The sequence below is a fragment of the Parasteatoda tepidariorum genome, chromosome 7 (genome assembly GCF_043381705.1).
Source record: "Parasteatoda tepidariorum isolate YZ-2023 chromosome 7, CAS_Ptep_4.0, whole genome shotgun sequence".
In the NCBI taxonomy this organism is placed as follows: Eukaryota; Metazoa; Arthropoda; class Arachnida; order Araneae; family Theridiidae; genus Parasteatoda; species Parasteatoda tepidariorum.
This window is the reverse complement of record NC_092210.1, coordinates 65,025,553-65,045,417: the sequence shown is the minus strand read 5'-3', so window position 1 is coordinate 65,045,417 and position 19,865 is coordinate 65,025,553. Positions and strand designations below refer to the sequence as shown.

At 29.3% G+C, this 19,865-nt stretch overlaps 1 protein-coding gene across 1 annotated transcript in view; it reads right to left on the bottom strand.

Annotated features, from left to right (window-relative positions):
• Positions 1-496: 496 nt before the first annotated feature.
• LOC107455096 (zinc finger protein 474) overlaps positions 497-19,865 on the bottom strand; it is a 28,438-nt gene continuing 9,069 nt past the window's right edge. Inside the window, exons 4-7 of the mRNA XM_016072538.3 lie at positions 18,013-18,428; positions 4,991-5,189; positions 2,090-2,234; positions 497-699 (exon numbers count right to left, since the gene is read on the bottom strand). Coding sequence (XP_015928024.1) covers positions 678-699; positions 2,090-2,234; positions 4,991-5,189; positions 18,013-18,428 — 782 coding nt within the window. The 3' untranslated portion in view covers positions 497-677. The remainder of the gene's footprint in view (positions 700-2,089; positions 2,235-4,990; positions 5,190-18,012; positions 18,429-19,865) is intronic.

Genomic DNA, 19,865 nt, shown 5'->3' with positions numbered 1-19,865 from the left:
AATAAAGAAATTATGTTTAACTTTAAAATTAAAGTTTCAGAACAGTAAAGTTCAGAAGTTAAGATTTTGTTACCAAATATTTGAAGTTATATATTGAAATTGATTATTTAATACTGTGGTGAATATAACTGTAATAAAATACATTTATCTTCTTAGTTTGGCTGTCCCTATTACAGTTTCTTAAGGACCTTATCAATTCTGTTTAACAGGAGACTATCATATAAGATAAAAGTATGTAATGATGTAAAGAATCGTAAAATAAGTTTGTGATAAAAGCAATACAGCAATGAAATTATCGTAACAATATTTGGTGATCATAACTGTTGAACATGTTGAGCGACATTTTATGGTGAATTTACGAATATCTGTTTCAGAATGTATAAAAACATCAGGATGATTTTGCAAATTATATTTATCTAAAAATGAAAGGTTTAAAAAAAAATGAATCATACAATATTCTTAAACATACATTTTTCAATCTTTTTAAAATGACAAATTAATCATAAAATTGAATTTATTTATTTGAATTATGACAAATTAATCATAAAATTTTTTATTTACATATTATACAAAAAAATGGAATTTGAGGAGTGGATAAGCTCTGTGTCTACAAAGAGCAGATTCATTCATTTCTACCTGAGATAACCCTCCCCACTGACATTGAAGCTTCCAATATGCTATCTTCTAACATGGATCCTTCTAAAAAATATGAAACACAATGTATATATATATATATGNATATATATATATCACATGCAATAAATAACATTTTAAGTAATTTTATTACTATTATAAGGAACCTTATAAAATAATAAACATTTCAATAATTTTTTTTAGTGTGTTGGCAATTTGCATTCGGAATATTGTTTTTGGACTTGACGTCTCTCGATATTTTGCACCTGAGTTGTTTGTCCCCCGTAAATATGCATTAATTACAAAATTTATAATGTATAGATGTCAATAATGTTGTGTACTAAGTATTTTTAAAATAGTAAGCCTTTTATTATGAGCCTGCTAAAAGAAAAAATATAGTTTTTTTTAAATTATTTTTTTAAAATCAAAAGTAAGAGCTGTAACCGAAATAAACTTTTTAATGCGTATAAATTCGGAGCATACGGGCCTGGGGACGAGCTTCTTTCTCCTTCCATCGGTCCTGAAAGGGTTAACGTCGGTTCGTATTCAGTAAAGTTTCAAAGGCCAAAGAATAGTTTTCATATAATCCAATGATTCTTATAAAAATAATTTGCTTTTAACTATAGCCTTTACTTTAGTAAAAATTTGAATCAATCAAACTACACAATCTTGTTGGATTCAATTTTATCTGTCATCCAAAGACCGTCAGACAGATACTATTTGTGTGAAAGTAAAAAAAAAAAAAGACTTAATTTAACATATGTATAGCAAAATTTGTACTGATAAAAATTAAGCACAAATTTGTTTTAGTAATTTGATCGGTATATCTCACTTTTGCATTAATGTATTTTTCTTGGGATTTATTGTATTTTAGGAAAGGGTATAAATACTATCCTTACCAAGAATGTTTGGAAATGAATAATTTTTCTAATTTTTTTGTTTATTAATTTTAGAAAGTTCAGTTAATTTGAAAGTTAATTTTATTAGAAAGAATCAAAAATATCAAGTGATCTAAATGAATTATAATGAGAATTATTAAGTGAATTACCATTAATTAGAATGGATCAATTTTCTTGCATATATATTTAGATTTTGAAGGTTTTGGGGTAATCCCCACCGACCCTACCCATTTATGGCAGATTATTCCCTTCTTTTCCCAATATTATCTTTACTCTTTTTCATCTTCACTACTTAATTGAGCAATTTTGAATTCGTTTTTTTTTTTTTCATTTTCTTTTTTTTCCATTTTAAAATCTGAAATGTGATATTTGCAAATCCCGCTGTCGTGCTGTAGTGTTTCTGCTATCAGATAAATTTTTACTTGATCCTTTGTTTTTTTTTCTTTCTGTATATGCTTATTTAACATTTAATTTTATAATTATCAAAATATACTCGTCCTTTACGATATTGACAAAGTATACTAAAAAGAAGACTTGCGAATGTTAAATATTGGTACCTGTTTTCTGCATGACAACCTCTTAGGTGTATTTCGAGCCTATCTGGAAGGAATGTCCGACCGCAATTGCTACAAGGAATCAACTGCTCTAAATGCATTTGCCAAGCTGCCTCAGACATGGCAGCCGTGTCAAAAGATCCATCGCCTGAAAAATACGCAAAATTAATTCGTAACTTTCTCTACATTCTACTCATATTAATTGTGTTCTAAATTTTAATGGTTAAAAAAGTATATGTGCGTCTTGGTAGATCAAATGTTTGACAGAGTAATTAAATTAGAAATAATCAGAAACATGTAATTGAATAAATTTTAGAAATAATTCATTAATATCCTATCGAAATGCGATGTATACTGAGCAAAAATGAAGTGAAAAAATTAATGTTACTCTGGATGACTTTTGTTCTAATAATCGGTTTTTCACAGAAAGTGCCGACCTTACTGATTCAAAGTTTTAATTTCAAAATAGTATTCTAACTAATTAATGTAACTACAATCATACAATCCATTATAGTGAACCCAGTCTGCAGACCCAGTAATATATCCACTATAAACAATTGATTCCCTATATCCAAATTTTTTGAAAAATATTTTTTTGCATATGATAGTTGAATTTTTGAAAATAGGAATTGTGATTTTGCATAATTTGCTTAAAAAATTATTAGCGAATTAAATAGAAAATATATCAAACTTTAAGGCGAAAAATTCTTACTTAGTTAAAAATTGGATCTAATTTTAAGTTTTACGGAAGAAATTAATTATTTTTGATTGAACACAATTTGATTTTATGTAGAATTTATCAACTTTCTTATCTACAATATTCAAAGAATTCAAGATTTTCTGATCCACATTTTCTGTAAAATATTCAGGATATTTATTGCTTGGTTTTTCTTTAGATATAGGTGATGCTGAAATTTCATTTTCTTCCAACAAGTCTTCCTTAGCTTCGTCCTTTCATTTAATTTCGGAGACATTGTTACCGTAGTACCTGAAATGTACGATTCATCATCGCAATATTCGAATTGCTCTGTAACATTCTTAGGAATACATCCCTTGTTTTTCTAGCCACAGAGTGGTAGATAAATTGCCTTTGTCAATTTCATCCTCCACAGTGGAGTCTTCTTGTAAATCCTTCGAAAGACCTGCTGGTCGGAAACAGTTACGGATTGCTGTTGACTAACTAGAAGGCAAATGTTATTATCAGTGTTCGTGTTTTCTTCGTAGTTATTTTGAAACAAGGATCACTAGTTGTTTCTTATAGTGGGACTTCAGGCTTCCGAATAACGCCCTGATTGCAACACAGGCTGCACACAGGCGGGCAACACAGACGGGCTGCAACACAGAAGTCTTATTTGGAGATAGAATTACAAGCACTTTCAAAATGGGGGTAAGCTGTGTGCACCTGCAAGTTTAAAGTTGGAGGACTGAAGAAAAATTAAGGAAATGAAATTTGAGTCCGCTATAACCGAACTACCGTTTTGACAGCTGTTCACTATAAGCGTTTAAAAAAGCATTATTTAAATGGGAGTTCGGACGAGACCACTAAAAAAGTTCATTACAACCAAGTGTTCACTATATCCCAGATTCAATATAGCGGGATTCGACTAGGAAACATTTTTTTTTCTTTTCAAATAAATGTATTTTTTTCCCTGACGGATTTCATTTTTTGTCTATCAAAATAAAGGTGGGGTAGATTGCTGCAATCTGTAAAACATGGTCTTAATATTTACAATAGGTGGGAGTGGACTGAAGAAAGTTTGAGCCCTTAAACCTTATAGTTTCACGTGTTGCGTAGTTTTTATTCGGAAACTTTTAAATGAATCAAAAAATTGTTGCACAGAATTATAGAAATCGTTTATTCAAAGGTAATTAGTTCAAAGGTATGTTAAGCTAAATTTTCAATATATACTTTAAATATTTATTATAAATGATAATGATCGAGAAAATCTTGAGTCATAAGGTTTACAAATTTTTACATCATTTTAAATAATTTCAGAGGACAAAATCCTAAGTTTGACAGAAATCGGTTGACTAGATCTTGAGAAATAAAAATTCGGCGTTTTTCATATTGTTATGGAAGAGAGTATAAAGTCAAAGATAACTGAACAAATAAAATGCGTCTCAGTTCTTGTCAGACCAATGAATCAGTGAGTATGCGTGTCACTGAACAAATGACATTTTTTTTATCGTAACACAAGACCAGTATTTTTTACACAATCGGAAGAAATTTTATGTGGGAAACTAAAATTGAGTCTGAAGAAGAAATTTTTGGATACAGATTGTTTTATTTCTGTAAGCAAGATACTTGTTTATTAGTTAATTGGCTACGCGGTTATGAGCCTACCAAAAAAACCTATATTTAAAAACTAAACTATTGGCCTTGTACAGTGGATTTTAGCATACGTGTCATCAGATAAGATTGCCAAGAATATGGATGTAAACAGAAGAGTAGAACGGAAATATTTACGTAATTAACGCATTTAGAGAATCATTTGGAATTTTTTTAAAATTAGTTATTGAAAATTAAGTATCATGTCATAGTTTTCAAATCCGATAACCAATTAAACTGAGACGGGAACAGTAGGCCTTGGCCCTCTATGGGCTGTCACGTCACTGAGTTTGAGACATATAACCAATTAAAAGTTAACTGCTATCTTTTTTTAGTTAAATAAGGCTTTTTTTTTCGATGAAATTAAATTATGGGTTTTGATACAAAAAATACTAGCCGGAGGTGATAAAATCATTTCAACATGTATCACAATAAAATAAGCATAACTCATAGAAAATGAAAAACATAAAATAATTGTACTGATGAATATTTGTAAATTTTGCATATTTTTGTACAACAAGTACTCAAAAGTGTCGAAGTAATTATAATAATAAATAGATTAAAATTTTGTTTACTTCTTAAAATTATTTCCGGTTTCTTTGGCTCCTTTCTCCTTAAGTTTTTTGGCAGCCTATCATTCTCTAAATGCCATTTCTTCAAACAATGCGGTTCATGTAGACTGATGGATTTAGTTCCAAACTGTCGTCCACAAATGTAACAAACTACTGTTGGTGGTCGTCTTGTAGCAGCTTTAGAGGAACCTAAACCTCCTATCTAAAACACAATCAATCATTATAAATGGTTTTGCTCTAGGGATCATAAATTGCAATTATATACACCGAAGAGCCATTACATTATGACCACCTTTAGCACTCAAAACTGCTAGCACCCGCCGTGGCATTGATTTCACAAGGTGCTGAAAGGTAGTTTGAAGTATCTGGTACCAAGCGCTCACCAACTAGTCCTGCAATTCTCTCATATTACGAGGGGGTAGCGTGGCAGCGCGAATTTGGTTTTCTAAGTAGGACTACAAATGCTCTATTGGATTAAGGTCAGGTGAATTTGGGGGCCAAGACATGACTTGATAGTAACTGGAATGTTTCTCGACGATCCGACCCTCATGACATGGTGCATTATCCTGTTGGTAAACACCATCTCCCGCAGGAAAAACTGTTGCCATGAATGGGTGAACCTGGTCTGCAACTATGTTCAAGTAGCTTACAGACGTTAGGGACTGTTCTATGAGGATTATGGGTCCTAATGTGCCCCATGAAAACATTGTTCCTGGGCGAGAAACCATGAAAACCTGGGTGAGCCCATTGTTATAGATGGAGGGTGGTCATAATGCAATGGCTCTTCGGTGTATATTTTTTTGAAGAGATATAAATAAAGTTTAAAATAGACGTTTTTAAAAATTTATTAGAGAATGTTGTATTTGTTATCATTAGAGATGCGCACCAATCAATGTTGCAAGGAAGCCATATAGTCAATCTTTCATCAGAGATTTTATTTTTCATATGAATATCGTAGAATTTTATCGAAAATTTAACAAAATATATACGAAGGGCTTAGGGTAATGTAATGATAAGCCACATTTTTAAACTGTTCAGGTAAGCGATTTTGAGAAGGAAAAACAACAAAACATGATTTTCATGTAAGCGAAATGAGATTTCTGTGTATTGTACTCTTATCTCGTGTGAATTCTAGGAACTTACAAAGTACATATCTAAACAATATTAAGAAACAGATGTAAAATTGTTTCATTTCGGAAAAATGTGGCTTATTGTTATGTTGTTCGAAGATCTAGGCGAGATTTGGGCACAATGTCGGGCATGGCATTGCGTCGGATGCATTTTTTAATAAAAAACTAATATAAAAAATTTAAATTTTTAGCTTTTTTTTTAAAACAGGTTACCTCAGTTCATGTAAAAATTATCTTCATGAGCTACTAAACAATGGAATGCCACTCTTCTACTGGTCAATGGCACAAATAATCAAATCAAAACAGCACACGTGTGACGAAAAAGGTGTGTTGGATTCTCATTTTTTTTAAATGCAATCATCAGGTAATGTTTTTATAAGTCATTTGTGACCCACCCAGAAGATATGCTGAGTGCCTAATTTTCCCCATGGGTCAAAATGCCTATCGATGAAACTGAACTGTGGCCAAACTGCACTCATTGTGATTGTTGTCTTTCTCTCCAGGGGATCAGTTTTGGCTGGCATGTGTTTGGTTTATGGCTATTTCCGGAAACAGTTACAAATAGAAGGATTTCTATTTTATTTACTTTTGAATAGTTAACACCTATAAGGACTAAAGGTGCTAAGGTGGAAATATAAATTCTTATTTATGAAATTTGCTTTTAATTGCTATTTAAGACTATTTCCATTCATCGTGGATATTAATAAGACATGTTATTAATGAATATTTAATTTTAATAGCCACTTCTAATTTGTCTTTTCTTAATTAACTGAAACTAAGCTTAACGTGCAAGTGTATGCACATAGTTGTAGGGCTACTGTAGTATGTCAAAGTTAAACTTACTTCGATTAGAATGAAGGTTAGTTACTAGCATATCACTTATTAGGGTATCGATTTAGGTTAATTTTGTATAGTATGTAATTTATTTTAAATTTTTTTCAAAATTTTAGACTTTTACTTACTATTAAATTTGAACAATGGAAAAATTGAAAAAAAACAAACTAATCCTAACAATAGATTAAATAAGAATCGTAAGAATAGATAAGGTAGCAATAGATCAATGATGGAATTTCAGTTCCGAAGAGACTAGTTGGATTGAAAAAATTTCTCTTCACTACATTGCATTCATGAAAAATTTAAAATTTTTTTTAAATATTATTAAATTTGAATGTTATGTGGTGACCAAAAGCATAAAATAATGTAGAAACTTAAAAATCGAAGCATATTTATTGCAGTAATAATTACATTAAATCAAAATAATTTGTCTTAATGTTTCATTGCTTTTAAAGGCATTGATTTTATAAGTCAAAAATGAGTGACCCTTCTTTTTTTCTTTTAAATATAAGAAAAATATCACTACTTGATATTAGATACTTCCATGCTACGTTTCAATGAAGAACGATTATATGAGCGTTCATAGTATAGTTTAAAACTCGATTTTTTTTTTGATTATAAAACTTATTCACCAGTCTTAAATAGTTGATCGCCATCGCCGAGCTGGTGAGTGGAAATTTCTCGCCCTGCAGGTTAAATATTAAATTTTAAGACGAGTCTACACTATTTCCAAGTCGTAGGGCTAGTGTAAACAAAGAATGAATTTTTTGTAATAAAAAGTATATAGCCTAATTAATATATATAATTTAAAAAGAAGATAAACGAACAAATTATAATTTCTGTGAACGCACTTTGATAGATACGAGATTTATTGGCACGAATCATCCTATCATCGTAATTGTTTTTCAGTGTCAAAATTATATTTAGTTGTAACATTATTGAATCCTTGTTTTAATCTATATGAATTTTTTTGTTGTTGCCAGAATTATACTTATGCTAAAGAAACTATAAGGCGGCCTTAAACTTTTCGCTAGCACTGAAAATATTTTTTAATTTTTTAAATTGTTTTAACTGTATTAGAGAAAAAAATACACTCGAAATCACTAGAAATTTCTAACTGAATTGCATGTTTACGTTGCATTTTACCAACATTAAACTGATATACAGAAGAACTTGTGTTCGATCCCTAGTGGCGGCTTAAGGCCCATCCAGCTTCAGATATATGGGGTAACAGCTTATCTGGGAAGCCAAAGCGGCCTGTGCGCAGTGCTGGCCACATTACCACAATCACGTAGGTGGTCACGAAATTAAGGAGCCTTAATCTCTATAATATTCCTAGACAACAATGGCCTGTTGCGGGAATACTTTAATTTTAAAATGGTATGCAAAAGGAGATGAGTCGTGATGGCCCAGCTGTTAAGGCACTGAGTGAAATACTGGTGTTCTATTACGGTATCGATTTGATGGCCACTCTGTTTCAGCTTGGTGCGCAACGCAACCGTCATGCCTTTGCTCATGGAATAGAGGAACCTTAACTTCATTGATCACAACGGGCTGATACGACGAGCATATATATATAGCATTTATATATATATATATATATGTAACGAGTATATATATATATATGTAACGATATATGTAGACGAGCATTTATATATATATATATATATATATATATGTAATACAAAAATTATAAATAATTTTTTATTGATAAAACCATTAAAACTCTTTCGTTTTCATAAAATGTCTTTGGTAAAGAATAGGTGTAGAAATTCTATTTTGAGACTTCAAGGCTGAAAACTACCATTGAATTATAATTAGATTTATACTAAGGGAGGAGTTATTTTTAGAATTTTGCTCCTCTTTCACTTCCATATTAGGAAGCATTAAATGATTTTATATAATGCGTAGAGTTACAAGGTATGTACGACTGGAACCTGTTTACATCAAAATCTGTAGCTATTTAATGCGAGACCGATGGTTTTCGCATGTCTCTTGCTGAATAACGTTATCCATAAAATATCTGTCGGAATCATCCGGAGTTTTGTCCACCCCCTCCCTTGTGGAGTGGGGATGTGAGCTGTTATAACCACCAGCCTACCTTTAAATAAACATATATATNATGACATATTACACACCTGCAAATATATATTATATATATATATATATATATAAAATGGGGAGGTAAAAGGTGATTTGAAAATACAAAGAAAAACTGGCAGATATTGAAAGGTTCTGTTGAAAAAAATATATAATTGCTTTGTTTTATCGGGAGGTGGTGAGAAACTAATATCGTTAGAAAGAGAATCTGCATTCATATGAACAAAACAAGATTCCCGGGTATCAAGATGTGACAGGGGTGGTTAGAGTTTTGCAATATCGAGATTAAATTTACCCCCCAAGATGCAAAGAATGTGTAGCAATAGATTTATCGCATTCTTGAAAAAAGGATTTATCTACCGTGTTCCTTTAGCCTAAATGAGTACTTTAGTCTTTTGAGAGCTCTAAACATTTGCTTCAACCGTTTCCATTCTCAGGGGTCGATAGACGCTATTGACTTATGACGTGAATTTTTGATTGCTCAAAACATGACTACTTTGTATTACATTTTCATATTTCTAGAAGATAATGAAATTTTAGTTTCCCGCTTTAATTTCTGGGGATTATTCATTTAATGACACAACGTATTAAATTAAAATATTTAATGCGATATTAAAATTAGTTTTATGTAAGGTAATGGTTATGGCTCTTAAATTGCAAAAAAACATAATATTTTTGATTGCTCAAAACATGTCTACTTTGTATTATTACATTTTCATATTTCTTGAAGATAATGAAATATTTATCTTCCCGCTTTAATTTCTGGGGATTATTCATTCAATTACACAATATATTAAATTAAAATATTTAATGAGGAATTAAAATTGGTTTAATGTAAGATAATGGTTATGGCTCTTGGATTTAAAAAAAAAATATATAATTCATCAAACTTTTTAAAAAATTCAAAGCAGTACATTTTTATTTAGTTATTATTTTGCTTTATTGTTTTTTTTTTTTTTTCTTTTTTGGCTGCTGCTCTGAAAATAATTTTTTAAGACGTTAAACAATTCCGTCTACAAGTAAAATTTCAAAAGTCGAATGAAACGATGGAATGACCCCTTTCCCTTGGAATTAAAGTTAAGTAGTTACAAATCAATTATTTCGAATAAGTTAACGTCACATAATAAATCTAAGTAAAATAAAAGAAGTATATTTCAAGAAAAAGAATTATATTTCAACAAATTCGATGTGTTATACGGCCCTGTGTTTAATTAACTTAATATTAATTAACATTTTAAGTTACATAGAGAAACTTAGCTCAACTTTATTACTCCATATTGCAAATGAAGATTAGCTGGTGTTGACGTCATAGGTCACATGAGTGGGTATTGGTATTGTCTTCTTCTTCTTGGAGTGCAAGTACCCAATTTAAAAATAAAATTAACTAACACAATTTCTTAAATTTTTTTTCTTCAAATATTATATGATGTTATTTAATCCCTAGGAACCTGTTACTGTTGAAACTATTTAAGTTAAAATCATATTGTTTTATACTAAGTCATACAAAGCTAAAACCATATTTGATTTTACCTTTGAGATAATTGCCATGCATATTGTATAGCTCATCATTTAAGAAATATATATATATTATCATTGAAGTGTTTCTTAAAAAATAAAGAAAAAAAATGAAGTTTTAACATTATTTCACGTCGCGTGATAGAGATTATATTTAAGATTGCGAACGCTTTAATGACTTCACTACTAATTTCTGAAACACGAAACCTCACTCAGTCGGCGGTGGATGAAAATTAAACGAAAGTGTACATTTAATTTACTCATCTATGCATATAGTACGTGAGCATAAAGTGTCAATAAATGTGGCATTTACAAACTAAAAAGAAGGCTCTTTGCAAAATGACAATTTGATACAAATGGGTCGCCATAGCGATGAGAACCTCACATTTTAGTAGCTTCGATTTCCTTTTGCTTTTTTTTTAATATTTTGATTCCCTTCGATAATTTTGGTATCTATGCGACCATAATTCAAGCCAACCTTCTCATCTGCCCAATCAGTGAAGAAAAACTTGCCCTTTTTACCCATAACCCGACTGACCTAATTCAACAACACGTGTTTGAATTGTTCAATATCTTGGAACAGATTTTCTCAAGGGTAATTGCATTACATTGATCGGAATAGTTAATGATTTTTTGAAACGTTTAGACTCGATTTGAGATATTTATAAATTTTATACTAGTTATAAGATATTATCAATCCATTTTTCTTTGGTGAATGAATTACATAAAAGTACATTAAAGTAGCTGTAAACGAATGTATCGCAATAAAACTAATAATAAATGCAACAAAGTTATGTTACTTTATATATTTTAAATGTTCATTCAATATTTTGAAGTATATTTTCGCAAGGTTAATATTAATCAATCATAGTTTACTTAGTTTGAAAATTTTTGTCACTGTTTGATGCAATTAACAGTTATTTTATTGAAATGATTGAAAATATTTTTTGAGTTTTAAACTTTATTTTGATACATCTGTGCTGAAAAATTTTTTCGTCAGTCAGTAAAATAAGGTCAAAGTAATATTAAGCAAAATGAAGCATTCTTATCAAGAATAATATTGTTTGACAAAATTTGCAGTAAATTAATGTTTCAATAAAATTTGACTACCAAGTTGCTTAGTTTTTGAGAGCCATATTTCAAGAGTTCTACGATTCAAATAATTTCCAAATAAACAAATCTTATAATTTTCTAAGTTTTGTTTTACAAATTTTTAATTTAAACTATAAAATGTTTTCTAATGCATTGATAATTTGCTTTTCAAAAATTAAATTTATGTGGTAAAAATTAATTAAAAAACAATTTTTTTTTTTAAAGTAGAATCTTTAACATTTAATGGGAGGGTGTTACACTTCATTTGCAATGTTCGCTAGTTTCATATCGCTTACAAGTTAATATTCGCTTCTTTTTATTTGCAATATTCGCACAGTACCATTGGAATCATACCAAATTGTCTATGAATATATGGATTTCCTCTCTATATAACAGGTCACTCATAACAGCATTACAGGTCATATTGTTTCCAAATCGATTTTTTTTCGATAAGGTTTTTACTCCATATAAGATTTTATCAAATATTTGAGAGATATCTGCGTCAGTCTACGTGATAAATTTTACGAAGCATTTGAATAAAAATTTTGTTAGCCACTAACTTAAGAAATTGTCTCGGCAAATTATAACGTTCTTCGACGCAACAAAATATCTAGATAATTCTTATTGTTTGAAATTCAGAAAACTATAGCTTCTTGCCTGAGATATATCTATTTTAAAATCACATAGTTTTGGGAAGTTTTTTTAAATTTATTTTATTTAGCATTTTAGGCATTTTTTTAATGCAAAAATAAATCTATTCTAAGGAATCAGGTGCTCTGTTTTATTACAAGTAGCGGTAATTTTTCGAAGAAACTTCTGAATGATTTTTTTTAAGATTCTCACTTTTTATCATGCGCATTTTAATTTAAGTTTTTTCTAGAGATTTTATGAAATGTCAAGGCTTTCTATTTAATGACTAGGCAAATATATATTTATTCGCAATGCAAATATTAAGATTTTACCAAAAAACATGGGCCGGAAGAGCCTAGTTAGCAGAGAGCTGGACTCATGTTCATGAGAACGCGAGTTCGACTCCCAGCCTGCCGAAGACTCTTCGTGTAGTAAATGGTGACTGGATCATATTAAATCTTTCGGGTCACAAAGTACTCCAAGTTCACATGACAAATTATACCTCTGGGGGTACTGAATTGAAGATTGATAGTTGTCTGGTTCAGGTCAAAATTTGACACGTGGATGAACGAATGGATGTATGAATGAGTCCACCCTACAAACGGGTGTGACGTAATGCTGTGGTAGAAGTCAAATTCTTGGCCATAGAGGGCGCCACTAGAAAGCAAGAACAATAGCACCCTTTGACTTAATGGATTATGACAACAATAACAACAACAAAAAAACATCAGACATTCCATGCAGTGAATAGGCATATTATAAAATGCTCACATTTTATACATTCACAGTAACTTACACGTAATATTTAAATAAGATTCATTGAAACACACTCACGATACAAAATGTTAAAATGAAACAATATAGCTTTTGTAAAAGATAATAGGTTTTCTGACTAAAAGTCTGAAACTTTCAAGTGAAATCCAATACATGAAATCTGAGATCAAATTTTTACCAGATACAAAGTCATAATAGATCAAAATTGAATTATTTTCCCTTTGTTTTTGCAAGGAAAGTTAACGCATGCGTGATAAATTTCAATAGATGCTCTCCTTCTTCAGTTTTTAATTTCGTAACGTGAAACATTGCATGAATTTATATGACAGCATTGTAAAAAAACTGATACTCAAAATTCACGAAGTTTTCTACGTTATTGACAAAAAACCTGTCCTGGGATAAATTTCGAATAAACATTTCGTGAAATTTAGGAATTGACTACATCTACCTGTTTATGGGTAAAAATTTCGTTGAAGGGTAAAAATTTCGTCAAAATAAGGAAAGTATGAGTACCTAGTCATCTTCGAAAATCGAGCTTAAAAATCTGCTTACCTACCAGTACTCTAATTTTTGTATCATCCCATCATGCAGAGAGAATGAATGAAAAAATAAGTTTCGGATTTTCTAAAATGCACCGATATTACTCTCGAACGAGGGAGCAATTTCGTCAAATATTGGAAACTTCATATCATTAAGAATCATGATAACCTCGTGATGAATTGACGTCTAAAATCACGAAATACAATTCAGATATTGCTGAATTGTCAAAAATGAGAGTTGTATTTCTGAAAATAAGGTGGTGTAAGAAATATTGAGGCTTTGTTCCTTAAGATTTTTAAAATGATTTTGGTTTTACTTGAAATTAATCCATTATAATTAATTACTCTCTTTTTTTAACTGAAAATCTTACTAATAGGCATATTTTAATGGTGGTGTTCAGCATATGAGTGCGAAGTACGCAAAGTACTCATTATTACCAAAGTCGGAGTGCTTCTTAACTAACAGGTTTATTTGATAGGAGGTGACTAACAGAGGCAAGGAATAAGAATAGGGTCATGACTATGATATCGTTAGATTATTATCATGATGAGTTTCCAAAGTCATCCCAAAATATTCAAGTGTTAGCAAACTACTCATCAAGCTATTTAAGGCTTTCCTAATTTCGCAACCACTTCAATTAAGATGATATTCACCTAGCAAGTATCAGACTTCTATGAATACAATAAGTTTTGAATCTTTTTTATGAACAAGAAAATTTAATGATTAATTTTTAAAAACAAGAGCTAGATTATATAGTATAAATTTTGCTACCACTTGAATATTTTTAGCGAGCATTTGGGACTTCAGCATAATATGCACGAATTTCCCGAACGACCCAACAGCTTGGTAAGATGGTCCTACAAAAAGTACCATTTCAGCACCAGGATAAACTTCAGCACTCTATCTCCTGCGTTCTTCAACGGAGTATTATTCGTAATACTTTCTGAAACATGATTTATAAATTTCTGAATATAATACTAAGAAGTGGAAACTACTTAAGGGAACCTGGTTGCTTTAAAATAAAAGATCGTATTTTTTGTTTCTTGATTTTTGTGACAAATGCAAAATGGATACCAAAATATATTCTCGTATCTTTTACTCAGATTTTTCAAAAGTTGTATACTTCGGTGAATAATAGACTCAATTAACTGAACTAGTTGCTTGAAATTTTTTTTCTTGATCAGATTTTTTCCCCACCTGCATTCTAAAAAGCACTAATTGCAGTTTTGGCAATGTATTTGTCACTTTTAGTTAGAATTTTTTTTATAATCAATCAAAACTCTAAATTTTAAACTAATATTTTAATGCAATAAAGTTATAAATGTGATAAGAAATTGCTTTTAAACTCCAAAGAATGAAATATTTATAAATAGAGTAACAGACATATCAGTGTTACAGATATTATATGCTTATTACTGTCTTCTTAGAATAATTGTAAAAACTTGTGATGATAAGAAGAATTTTGAAATTAAAAAAATAAAGTAATCATTAATTTCAAGCAACTTATAAATACATATTTTTTGAAGAATAAATAATTGATCATATGTAAAAGTTGCTAAAGTTGTAAAAGTTTTGTTTTAAAATTTATTTTGTAATGTTCAATACTTTTTAAAAAAAATTCTTTTAAATTTTAAAGTAAAATTGCTTTGAGGAATTATTTAATTGGAATAATGAAAAATGAAACAATTTGCTGTTTTAGAAGTTAATATTTATCTTTTACAAATATAATTTTTTTTCTTTTAAGAAACTCAGTTTTTTTTTTAAAAAAAAGAAACAATTTGCTGTTTTAGTTTCCCTCTGAAGTTAATATTTGTCTTTTTCAAATATTTTTTTCTTTCCTTCTTCTTCTTCTTCAAAAAAATTATTTTCTTTGTTTAAAATCGTAGTTAAAAAAATTATATATTTTATGTACTGTTTAAAAAATAAAGAATAGAGTCTTAATTTTGTATTTCATTTTACAACCACGATTGAATAGTTCGATTGGTAAAACTTTTTAAGTACTTTTAGAATTTTAAATAAGTGCACAAAATAATGAAAACACTTCTATACTGATAAATTTTTTCATATTTCGCCAGAAATAGTAAAGGAATCATTTTATAACTTCAGAAGATTTTAGATCATGCGATTTCTCATACATATCAATGCAATTTAAACATTTTAGAGGTTTGAGGGATCGACAATAAATTACAAACGGAAAATAATGTTTATGAACACCCTATACCAAAAACTGAAGCAATAAATTTGTAACTTATGATAGTTATTTTGGTTATTATATGCAAATATGTATGGACTTAAATACGTATGGACATTTTTGTAAAATCTGATTTTTTCTTTTGTCTTACGCTTTTCGCGATAACTTACAAAATATTCATAAAAATTAAACATATTTTTTGGAGCAATTTAAATTGATTTCAAAATTATTGATTTAAAATTTAAAAAAAGAAACCCGTTTAAAACTGTTCTGGATATGAGTAATTGAATTAGTTTTTTTTACCGAGTATGCAGGGAAGAAATTAAAAAAAAAAAAAAAAATCCTAATTTTATAGTGAATCGTATTTGGCAACTAATAATAAATGTCCAATAGAATATTTTAAAAATTTAATAAGTTTTAAACAATTTTCAAAATAGTTTTCGTACATTTTAAAAGAAGGATGAAAATGATAAGGGGTTTTCCATAGATGTTATTGTGTACTTCGAAGCAAGATTTATAAAAGATGACACCGGTATTGCTGGGGACTTTGGCCAAGGCTGGGGATCATCCCCCATGAACGTATCGTTTCTTTCGCCTGTTTTCTTTCTTTATTACATCACATTTTGGTGTATGAACGTTTATTGTTATGTATTATCATTTGTTATTAAATTCTGCCTTATGATACAAAATAATGTTTATCGAAAACCTCTTATCGTTTTGAGCTTTCTTTCAAAAAGTACGAAAACTACTTTGAAAACTGCTTGAAACTTTTAACATTTTTAATATATTCAAATCGGACTTTCTTCATTAGTTGCCAAATACGATTCACAACAAAATTACGAAAAAAAGAGTATATTAAATTTTTTCCGCGCATGCGCAGAATAAAGGAACTATTTTAAATAATTATATATCGCGCAGTTTTAAACGACTTTTTTTTTCAAATTTTAATGCAAAAATTTTGTAATTAATTTTAAACTGGTCTAAAAATTTTGCTTAATTTTATTGAATATTTTTAAAGTTGTATTAAAAAAACATAAGAAAAAAGGGAGTTCATTATAAAAATGTCCATATTTCCATAAATGTTTAAACTAGGCTTATGAAATTTTGCGTAATTATTGCATATAATAATCAAATTATTTTCTGTTTGTAATTTATTGTCGGTCCCTAAAACTTTTAAATCTTTAAACTTCATTGATATATATGAGAAATCGCCTTATCTAAAATCTTCTGAAGTTATAAACTGATTCAATTGTTATTTCTGGAGAAATTCTAAAAATGTTTTAGTATAGAAGTGTTTCCATTATTTTATCCACCCCTTGCACATTATATCGAATCATTCTTTTATTTACTTTGGTTTTCATTTATTAATGTTGAATTTCAATTTAAATGAACAATGCAAAAATAGAATATACTGCATATATTTTTATAAGTTAAAAATATGATATGCAAACTTTTGGCTTTCATTGTTTGAGTACAAAATAAATTATTTTTAACTATGCATAAAAACCCTACTTTCAGATATTCATTCTTTTTTTAAAAAAAAGTTGTATCAATTTAAAAAAAAAAGGAAAAATGGAATAAATAAGAGTGCGTAAAAATAAAAAAAGTGTCCATTCACTTTTTTATTTTTAACTTTTGCCTGCGAACTTTTTGCTTTCATTGTTTGAGTACAAAATAAATTATTTTTAAATATGCATAAAAACCCTACTTTCAGATATTCAAAAAAAATTTGTATCAATTTAAAAAAAAAAAGGAAAAGTGAAATAAATAAGAGTGTGTAAAAATAAAAAAGAGTTCATTCACTTTTTTATTTTTAACTTTTGCTTGCGAACTTTTTGCTTTCATTGCTTGAGTACAAAATAAATTATTTTTAAACATGCATAAAAACCATACTTTCAGATATTCATTCTTTTTTAAAAAAAAGTTGTATCAATTAAAAAAAAAAGGGGGAAAATGAAATAAATAAGAGTGTGTAAAAATAAAAAAGTGTCCATTCACTTTTTTATTTCTAACTTTTGCTTGCGAACTTTTTGCTTTCATTGTTTGAGTACAAAATAAATTATTTTTAAATATGCATAAAAACCCTACTTTCAGATATTCATTCTTTTAAAAAAAAAGTTGTATCAATTTAAGAAAAAAAAAGGGAAAAGTGAAATAAATAAGAGTGTGTAAAAATAAAAAAAGTGTCCATTCGAAATATTTGTATCAATATCACTTACTTTTCTGCAATTAGATTCGTGTACTTTGATTTTCCTTTTGTCTACTTGCTCACCGCAAAGTCCGCAAGTACCATAAATGTTCACATCTTGCTGTCCACCTTTGTCCGGCACTGTTCGCGACATATCGTTTTGGCCGCGTTGTCTTTGCGGAGGTCGAGTCGCTGGCTTATAGACTCGAATAGGAAGGCGACCAACTCTACGAGCGAGGGCTATTTCTTCGTCGGACATAACTTGCCTGCCACTCGATGCCGGCCAAATCGTAGCAGTCGGCCTCTGGTGGTGATCAGAATTAACTCTTCGTCCGGATGTAAGCTTGCTAGATAATGTCCGGATGCTTTCTGAAATGGGAAGGCCACAACAGGAGGAGGGTGTTTTAGATCTCGTATAATGTCTGTCAGCTTTGATTGCGTGATGATCTGTTCGGAAACAAATAAATTAGAAATCGATATAACATGATGAAATAAGAAATTTTTTTTTTATCTATTTATTTTTTTAAGGAAAACGTTTATAAAAATATGCTCTGTTTCTACTCTCAACCAGGGCCGGATTAAGAGCAAGCAGGGCCCTAGGCCATTCAAAATTTTGGTGCCCTTAGGTGAAATTTTTTTTTCGTAATTTTTTTAATTTATTGAAATTAAAAGTATTTGTCCTTTTCAGAAAGCAAATTTGAAATAAAAATAAATAACAATAAATTTTTACTTTATTTTGTTAAATTAAAACTAAAAAATTATCGTATTTTATTAATATATATTTGAAATTGAATTTTTTTAAAAAAATTATTGTTTTTCTTAATTTTTATAAAATTATTTTCAAAATTTTTTTTTAAGGGGGCCCTCAATCATTGGGGGCCCCAGGCCATGGCCAAATTTGTAATCCGGCACTGCTCTCAAGGGAGATATTGTAACTTTGGAACATTTTGGAAATTGTAATTATGTAGTAAAAAACTATATGCAGTTATTCATACATGTATAAATTGGTGTGTTGATTTACCAAATTCACAGCATCCCGAATCCCCCAAATCATTCAAATTTACTTTAAACTTGAAACAAATTTGATTCATATTATGTTACTTCCATAAATCGGAAACATGCTACTACTTACATATTCGTAAGATTAAAGAGATTTTGTGCCGTTTTACGGATTATGGTACCGATAATATGGTTCAAAATTGAGCCGATTTTTATGAGTAGTGTAACTTGTGAGCACTTAGACTTTTTCAAAGTAGAGTCAACTGCTTTTTTTTTTAATTGAATTATTTCTAGTTATTTTTCACATATAGTTTTTTTTTAGTTTTTTCGAACTTCTTCCTTTCATTTTTGCTTCAGACATAGTTAATAACACGGTTAAGCCACATTGCCTTTATTAATAAATCTTAATTTGAAGTAGTGTTTGGCCAGAAAATTTTTAAAATTATTCTTAAACATTTATTCTGGAATGTTTCCTGTTTCTCTATTTCAGTTTTGCGGAGGTTCCAACATTCTGCACCGTACAAAAGAGTATGGAGCGAATAAAGGTTTTAAAAAGCACTTATTTTTGTGGATATTTTTATGTTTGAAGCTCTTAATTAATAATTTAAGTAGTGTTGAATAGTTAGTTGTATATTAAATATTTATTTAGAATAATTTTGTACTTTTATAGAAATAAAACTTAGTTACGAAGTAGTTACGATTAAGAGCTATTTTTTAATCTTTTCAATTGTATAAATTTTTAACGTATACGGTGATATGTTACCGAATTATGTCATACCAAATATTGGTGAAAAAGTTTGACTCTTTTTGCGCAATAGCGCATATATATATATATATATATATATGTGTTAAAACGGTGGATCCACACCGTTATTTTTTAGTTAA